Source organism: Chinchilla lanigera, unplaced genomic scaffold (assembly GCF_000276665.1).
Source record: "Chinchilla lanigera isolate Chin_1 unplaced genomic scaffold, ChiLan1.0 scaffold00014, whole genome shotgun sequence".
Taxonomy (NCBI): Eukaryota; Metazoa; Chordata; class Mammalia; order Rodentia; family Chinchillidae; genus Chinchilla; species Chinchilla lanigera.
Genome location: NW_004955415.1, coordinates 20,190,700 through 20,199,808, shown reverse-complemented (window position 1 = coordinate 20,199,808; position 9,109 = coordinate 20,190,700). Strand labels below are relative to the sequence as shown.

General features: G+C 38.2%; 1 protein-coding gene across 3 annotated transcripts in view; it reads right to left on the bottom strand.

Annotated features, from left to right (window-relative positions):
• Snap25 (synaptosomal-associated protein, 25kDa) overlaps positions 1-9,109 on the bottom strand; it is an 85,480-nt gene that overhangs the window by 19,032 nt on the left and 57,339 nt on the right. For all 3 annotated transcript variants that reach the window (XM_005380872.1, XM_005380870.1, XM_005380871.2), the window contains exon 4: positions 2,749-2,797. In XM_005380872.1, the coding sequence (XP_005380929.1) occupies positions 2,749-2,797 (49 nt within the window). The remainder of the gene's footprint in view (positions 1-2,748; positions 2,798-9,109) is intronic.

The window sequence follows — 9,109 nt, the reverse complement described above, 5'->3', positions numbered from 1 at the left end:
TCTTCTTTTTGTTGTAAGTTTCCTTTCTCCAGCACCTTCACATTGTCAATTGTTAGCTGGAAGAGTTAATGAGATGCTACTGTGAATTATTTGAGTGTATGTATGTGCTTCATTTTTGCTCTGGAAATGAGGTGCCACTCTTCCATTTGGGAGCCTGCTGTTTAATTTTTTTAAAGCAATGTCTTGTTTCATTCCAAGTTTTAAGATCTGGGACATTTATTAAACAGACCAAGCCTTATAATGATAGCAGATCCATTTAAAGGAGTTGTATAGACTGCCACTGTTATTGACATACCTTAAAATAGAACTCCATTAGATTCTGTCATTTGTGTATATATTGAAGACTTAGCATGAACAAAATAGTGTAAAACATCTCAATAATTTTATATATATTACACATTGAAATGATATTTTAGATATATTGGTGTCAATAAAGTATACTATTAAGATGAAAATAACTTTCTGACAATTTCCATTTTGAAAATTTGAAGTAAAGCACTAGGGTTGATCTGAGTCTTTCCTAAATCTTCTTTTTGTTGTAAGTTTCCTTTCTCCAGCACCTTCACATTGTCAATTGTTAGCTGGAAGAGTTAATGAGATGCTACTGTGAATTATTTGAGGGTTGATGTTCAATTGTTTTTTCAAAAAATCTTTTCTGATTTTTTAATTTGATGTATATTAATCAAAAAGATGAATACAAATAAATAATATAGAAACATAAAACCTTTGGTGACAGTGATGGGTATGAGGCCCTTGGGGGTCCACGCAAAAGGCAATCCGCTGAAAGGGGGCCACTAGCTCTGGCCTGGGAACAGACACAGTGTTTAGGGTATGACCCAGCTCTCTCTGGGTTGCCTGAAGCCAATGGGGTGAAAAGAACTACAGATATTCTAGTGGGCGATCTTTTCTGCTGCTCTTCCTGCCCACTGGGCTGAGAATTTCTCAGAGCAGCACGGCAGTTTGAGGCTCTTTCCACCCAATGTTCCTTCCTTCTCCACCTCCCTTTATGGACATCAGACTTACATTCCAGTGTGGAAGCTTGCCTTACCTACCTCTTCTCTCTCCCCTTGACTCATTCTAAACATTTAATCTGCTATCCTCCTAATTGGTTCTTAGCATTTGCTACATGATTTACCTTCCTTCATTCCCTTCCTATCCCTGCATCAACTCCCAGAATTCAGTAAATGAAGATTTACTGTATTGGTTGCAGAATAGTTCTTTCATGGCCATACCATAACTGATTTAGTTGATCTCCCTGCTGACAGATGTTTAGATTGTTCCTAGTCTTACATGATTACAAGTATGCACAATTTTATTCATATAGTTGTAAATGTACATGTTGTGTCTAGTAAAAAATTCCTGGAGTAGAATGTCACAGTCAAAGATAGGTACACTTTATAATCTGAAGATGTTATTAAATTACTCTACATGACATTTGTGTCAGCCTACAGCACCCATCTGCAGAAATACAGCTTCTGTTTGCTCAACATACTTGTAACATTGGTTATCAATTTTTAAAACTTATGTCAGTCTGCTAGATACAGTGGTATCTCATTACCAATGATGATTGTAGCATAATGTCATATGTCTGTCTGTAAACTGATTTACATCTTACATCAATATTTCTTTCAGGTTTTTGCCTTTTTTGGATGATATGCAAAGCCTTTCTACTTTTTTTTTTTAAAGTGTTTTATGCCTGTTATCTGTGTGGTAGTTTTCTTCCCAGTTTCACATTTGTGGTTGAGGCTGATGGTATCTTTTGCTATGACTAAGTTCTACAGTTTTTATTTTTTTGTCAATAATAAATACATCCATAATTTTCACAAGTTTTCTAATGCTTTCATCAACTATGAATAAAGAAAGAAACTTCTCAAAAGTCTGCTTATTATGATAAGATTCAAAATGGAATCAGTGGACAAACTGGAAGCTATAATTATGTACATTACTACTTAGACAGCTATGTTGAGACAAACAAAAATTAAGGCATAGCTCTTCTAAGTTCCACCCTACAGATATTCTACTAAAATGTACACTCTGAATTTTGTTTCTAGTATGTCTACAATGACTTTAAAAATAGGCCAAACAGGGGCTGGGGATTTAGTTCAGTGGCACAGTGCATGCCTGGAAAGCTCAAGGTCGTGAGTTCGATTCCCGGTACTGGAGAAAAACAAAACAAAACAACAACAACAACAACAAAACCAAAAATAGGCCAAACATTTCAATTGATTGAAATCTCCTTCTAGATGATTGCCCTTTGTTTGTGTTTTATGAAGACTAGCTTCCAATTATTTAAGGATTCTACACGAAGATGTGAAAATTAAAATTGCCAGGTACTGAATTAGCATGGGCACGTGTGCTTGGGGTGATGTATTATACTTTCCTTCTGTCTGGGTGTTACTGGAAGAAAACCAAAATAACGGGGAAATAGAGAGGCAAGGAGACCAGGAGAATTCTCACGCCATACAAAAGATTATGCTTTTAAAAACATATAAACATGTGGCTTTTGCCTTCAAAATACGTAACAGAGGTAGTATCATTCATTCAATCATGGAGACAGCCTGAACATTTTCACACATTTACAAGTTTTTTCAACAGAGAAAGAAAAATAGTAAGATGAAAATTCTAGAGCCCGACACTCATGCACGTGTGTAACGCATGTCAAAATGGCCACCTGAGGATGCACAAAGAATTAAAAAATGCATTTTATTCCAATGAGGAATTATTTTTAGTGAAGAAAGTAGAACTTACCTCCTTGCTCATCCAACATAACCAAAGTCCTGATACCAGCATCTTTACTCTATATTCCAGTTATGGTAGCAAAGTTGAAAAGGAGTTAGAGAGAGAAAAGAGAGAAAGAGAAATCAGTAAGGAGACAATTGGCCTAGAAACAGAAAATGAAGAAGGACCAAAAGCAAAAAGGGAGGAAGTATGGTGAGACCACTAGGGAGTCAGGGAGAGGCTCGGAGAACTGGTGACCTGTGGACCTGCTCTGTCAGGGACTCAGAGGCAGAAGGAAGGGGTGGAGTACAATCTCCATAGAATAAGGCTGGGGATGAAGGGTCTAATACATGAAATACATACTGGAATACATATACTTACTAATGCACTGTAATTTTATACCTGGACAATAAAAATACCTATAGCTTTCCTAACAGCAAACACAGAAAGAAAATCTTTCAAAAATCTTCTAAATTAAATTTTCTTCTGTGGCATATCCTATTAGAAAGTCCCCATCAGTGAATGGGGAAGGATCCCCATGAGGAAGACTAAAAATCTTGGGAATGAGGTTTTTTGGTTAATCAGAAGAAAGCACGGCTTCACAAAGCCATACAAATAATATGAAGCACGGCTTCATGTTGAAAAACACAGTTCCAAAGGAATTCTTTCTTCTATTTTCTCTCTAAGGGAAAAAGTACTGCAAGATTTAGAAAAGGGAGCAAGCCGGTTGTGGCAGCCCATGCCTATAGTCCCAGCATTTTGGAGGCTGAGGCAGGAGGATGGCTCCAAGTTCAAGGCCAGCCTAGGCTACATAATGAGTTCAAGGCCAGCCTAAACTACATAGTGAGACTCTGTCTCAAAAAAAAAAAAAAAAAAGGGAACAAAATAAAAATAAGAGCTTTTTATACTGAAATCTAAAATTCTCACAATGATATAGACCAGTGACAGCAAATGTTTTAGAGCTTTCAATAACAAACAGCTGGCTGCAGCATGAGAACCATAGGTTCGCCACCACTCATATAGAGTGAGAAAATAACTTCTCTACAAGCCTACTGCAGTTTCTGTGCACAAGAGGAGTTAAGGCATTCCTCACCTCACTCCTTATTATCCAAATAAGTAGTACCTTCTGGATTTGGGAAGAACAGGCATGGGAGTTGGTGGGCAGGGGAGAAGGAAGGAAGATATTCATATTATTTGTATGTAGGAATTACCATTTTTAGGAATTCTAACCAGTTCAGTGAAGACTTTCCGTTACACATGGTGACTATTTATGGGTATAAAATGCCATTGCTTATAATTTGAATAAATTCGTTTCTTAAGGAAAGGTCATGGAAACCCACAGAATAAATTATAAAATAAGACATCCCTCATAGCCCTACTTATTTTTTTTATTTTACCAACTTACTTAGAACTAAGAAAGGAAGAGGGAAATGTTAGTGGAGGCCAACAAATAAATTCCAGCTGTGTTTCTAAAAAGTAAAATAAAACACTGAATATTATTTCTGTAAATTGCTATAAACCTGCCATTTTAGAGAATGTCTGCAGTTAGCTCTGCAGGACAAAAAAGCCTACACTGCCTTTGAACCTGTCAACAGGCTTTATAGTGACCAAGTCAGAGTGCAGCTTGAATGGTGTTGGTTCCAAATGACTTCCAGAGGAGTCAGCCAGAGCATACTTGCTGGGTCAGATCCTGGGCCAGAGTCCTGGTGATTTCATCTGCTAGCTGTAGGACCTCAGACAAGGGTCATAATTGCTCTGTGCCTCAGTTATCTTATTTGTAATACAGCACTAGTAGTTTATCCTTCATTGAGTCCTTATGTGAATTTGATAAATTAACATGGGGAATATGTGCTAGAATGGAGACTGACTTACAGCTACATGGCATTAAGTACTTACAAAATGAATAGATTTCTAAAATGCATGTGTAGCCGGACCTCTAGGCCAACTAAAAGTATCATCAATATTATCTACAATCCAAAGCTCCCAGACCACTACTACTCAAACTTTAACAGTATACGGATCCCCTGAATATGAAACATCTCGTTAGAATGCAAATTCTGATGTGGTAGGGCTGTGGAGAAGCCTGAGTTTCTGCCTTTCTAGCAAGTGTTTGGATGCAGGTTGGAGCAAGATTCTAGATCACAAAATCTTAAATGTGTTATAAATGGACGTTTGTCTACAGGAGCCTGTATCTTCACAATCTCTTTGCCCTTTTTCTGCATGTTTCAGCCATTGCTTGTGAGACTAAATGATGCAAAGCAGATGGCTTGTTCAGACATATGGATGTGACAGTGCAAGTTCTGGTGAGGACAGGGGCATCTCAGGGAACATTTTCTTCTTGAGGACCCAATCAACTTGTGCCTGAGGTCTCTGCTTCCTTCTACTGGGGACAGTGGATGGAGAAAAGGTTAGTGTTTTTGGTTTGGTCAGTACAGTTCTCACATACTTAAGCATTTTAGCATTCTGTATACTCATGTATTTTACATGGAAACTTGCAAGTATAATTTCACATAGATTCATTTTGGTGTGCAATGTTTCAGCACCAGAATGATTCACAGAACCAATCGGAAGGAGTGAGAATGTTTGAAGTTGCTCCAATCTGCCAGAACATGTGCAGAAAGGACTGACACAGGAGTCAGGAAAGCTGAATTCTACACTTAGCTCAGCCACCAGTGAGTTGGAGAGACTACGAAAGGGTCCCCTAACCTTTCTGAATATTTCCCTTGTTTGTAAATATGGGCAGAGATGTCAAGGAAGATAGTATGGATGATAGGTTGGCTCATTCACTTACTTACCCACTCATTCTTCCATTAATTTATTATTTAACTCATTAATTATTTCATTTCCTCATTCATTCATTTATCCAACACATGTTTATCAGTCCTCTACTCTGCCCCAGGTAGTAAGCATAAGGGGAGACAGTTACATGTCATTTCATTATGCTTCTCCCTGTGAGAGACAATTGGTCATTGGGCAGATCTGGGGTCTGGGAGTCAGATGCTCTGAATTCTAGACCTGTCTTTGTAGTCCTGTTGCTCTAACATCCCTGTTGTTCCATGTCTCAACTTCCCTAATGGTCAAATGGGGACAGTAAGAGCTCTCTCACATCCCGCAGTCATTCTGAGGATGAGTGAACTACATAAAGTACAGATCTCTGAATTAGTTCAACTCTATAGGAGGCTGTGCTGGGTTCAGGAAAGAACATATTGAGATGTAAGATTTAATTTGAGTGGAATCTCAGTCCCTTTACAATGGGTTGCTGCTGTTTCCTTAGCTCTTTTTGCCTGTTGTGGAATTCTCAAAGAAAAATAAACATTGCAGGAGTTGTTGGTGGAAGGGAAGTCAAGTGTTGTGTGGAAGAACTCATGTTCAGAGATCAGGTAGATCTGGCTTTTCACTTTATCTCTGCCCTTTATGGCTGTGTGTTTTGTTTTTTTTTTTGTTGTTGTTTTTTTGTTTTGTTTTTCTCCGGTACCGGGAACCGAACTCACAACCTTGCGCTTGCCAGGCAGGCGCTTTGCTGCTGAGCTAAATCCCCAGCCCCATGGCTGTGTGTTTTGAGCAAGTTACTTACTTATCCTCTGTGTACCTCAAAATAAAAGTGAGGATCAAAGCAGAAGTGTGGCTAAAGGATTAAATTAAATTTTACATTTGATCAATCTATGATGACAATGGCTTCAAGCCTAGTAACTGGCATGTAGCAGGTTCCCAATAAATGTTAGAACTTAAAATTAGTTCACTATTCTACTAATAGTCTCTATCAAAATAACTAGGTTGCTCTTTGGGAGATTTAGCAGCTCAGAGCAGGAACGGGGATGAGGACAATATTTCAGGGAAGGCAGAATATTACTTTCCCTTATTCCTTAAAGAGTATTATGTTTTAATAGCTAGCAGTGAGTGGTGGTAGTTCTATTTTTACTGAAGCTCAATCCTTCACTTCTGTTTGAGCATGCTAGGAAGAGTCTACTTAAAGCAGGGGGGCTGGAGATAGGATTTTTCTACTTTTTGCTATCTTTTTCAAATTTATTTCTCTATCTTTATTTTTATAGCTGAGCTAAGGTCTTCATAGAGTGCTTTCAAATCTTTCTTTTGTTATTTTTGAGATGCTTTCCCCAAAGTCCAATACGTTTGCTGTAGAGTTAGGACACCCCTGTCATTTGCTGGAGTTCCAAAAAATAAAAACCCATATCACTTCCTTCCTGAATTTTAAAACTTTCTTTAGCAAAACCTTGGCATAACTCAAACGTAGTTTTACAATGCTTATTCTCTTCCCATAGCCAAGGCATTTTGAAAGGTAAGCTGACATAAAAAGAAACGATGCTAAAACATTCATGAAATGTTAGTGGTTCAATAGCTACTCCATGAAAGCAGAGTGATGCTGGTGAGTGACTTTCCCTAAAGCAGTGTGGCTTTTTCTGGGCTTAGTTTTCATAGCCCAAAGCATTAATGTGTAGATTTCATTTCCTGCATTTAGAATTAGCAATGTTAACTTTTTTTTACCTGCTATCAAATATTCCCTCTTTGAGAACACCTCCATGATTCTCTTATTCCATTAGTTGTTTTGTCTTCTATGAGCTGAAGGCAGGTATGATCTTGAATTTACAGTTATTTACGTACCTATTGCCCTGTAAGATATCAATTTATTTCTTTATTCCTATCCCTAGAGTTAGGCATTCCATAAATATATTTGTTGAAATGCATCCATCAAAAGCAAGCTCCTAACTCCATTCTAGTGACCAAATACTACATGATTTCTAACCTTTTTAACCTGTCTGTGGTATTCAGCTTTTGTGAACTTTCCCCATCAATCTTTGGATATCTTTACACTGTCCTTGAAATGCTGATGGTAAAAAACCTTTATTAAAAAGCAAGTCCTCTCCCCTGCCAAGCAGTCATACCCTAGAGTCTATTAGGGTGGAAAGAAGTTGTATATTCTACTGAAAATGAGATGGCCTTAGGGAGACTTCACAATTTCAGTAACCTTTCCTGTCTTTGAGGCTGAATTTCTATAAAGATTCAGTGCAATTCAAATAACACAGCATTTATGAACTTTGGGATCATGGGTAAGATCCTGATATTGCAAAGCTCAGATTTTCCAAATGATTTCTGCCCTTGATGAATATTTAATGTTGATTCTCTTTAAAGAGAATTTCCTTTTTTTAATTGAAAAGCAGAATATCATCTGAATAGCCAATGCCCTAGACACAAAGGCCATAAATATAAAATAACCCAGGGGGAAGTAAGAGCAAATCAATCCACTCTAGGAATGCCTTGCTTACAATTTCCTAAGAACGGAAAGTCTAATCGTCTCTTCTCATTTATTAGAGGCAGGAGATTGCTTCCATTGGTTTCACTACTTGTTCTAAAATGCAACTTCATGCTTGATCGAGAAACACTTCAGGGGAAACACAAAAATGTAATTTGAGAATCCTACTTCAATCAATAGATCTTTGGGGATTTTTTTTTTTCTTAGAATAAATGAGATCAGGTGCTGATTTTTCAAGACTAACCAACACTGCTTGCAGATCTATAGACATGAAAAAGAAATGTTCATGTCCCCAAGACTGATGGGTGGTTCAGTTCATGGTGCATTCTGTATTCTGCCTGGGCCTCACCACTTTCCAAAGTCAGTGATGGTGAACCTATGGTGTGTGTGCTGCGGCGGGCTGTCTTTATCATCGAAAGCTCTAAAATGTTCATCATCACTGGTAGGTAGCATTTCAAAAGTACACAGGCAAGCAAATGGGGATAATTCTGGTACTTTAGAAATGCCCACTGCCTGTGCATATATGAAACCAAAAATGAAAAGTGAGATTGAAGCCTCTGGTTGAGGGTCATAAACCTATACTATGATAATAGCATGAGTATGCAATATAATGACTGTGTCAGCTATTTCTGGGTTCCACTGAGGTTAGCATCAGAGCTCACATGGGCATGTACCTAAGGGTTGGACCCCTCATTTATTTATGATAATTTGGGGGATATGCAAAGGGCCTTGCAAGCACTCCTAGGTTTAGAATATCTGCCTTCTTCTTGCTCCTTAAGTATTTCTGCAGAAGCAGTGTTCTCAGAGCAGAGTAAAAACATTTCTCTTCATTTAAAGATGACAGGCAGCTTTCCTATGCTGCTGAGGCCCTTGCTGGGCTGCCGTCCTCTGGGGGCTAACTTGTGCTACAATGCAGGCTCAAATTGTCATTTATAGAATAACAGATTTTTATTTTCTGTTTTTTTGGGGAACCCATCATTGGCACTTTCTCCCCATCCCTCCTGTGGCAATTCTCATTTAGCCATGAGAAGTTAGAGGTGCACAAGCAAGGCAAGACGTCAGCTCCTGGAGTGTGAGACACAGTTGCATTTCCTTTAGCTTTCTGAAATTTACCTTTTTTTTTCC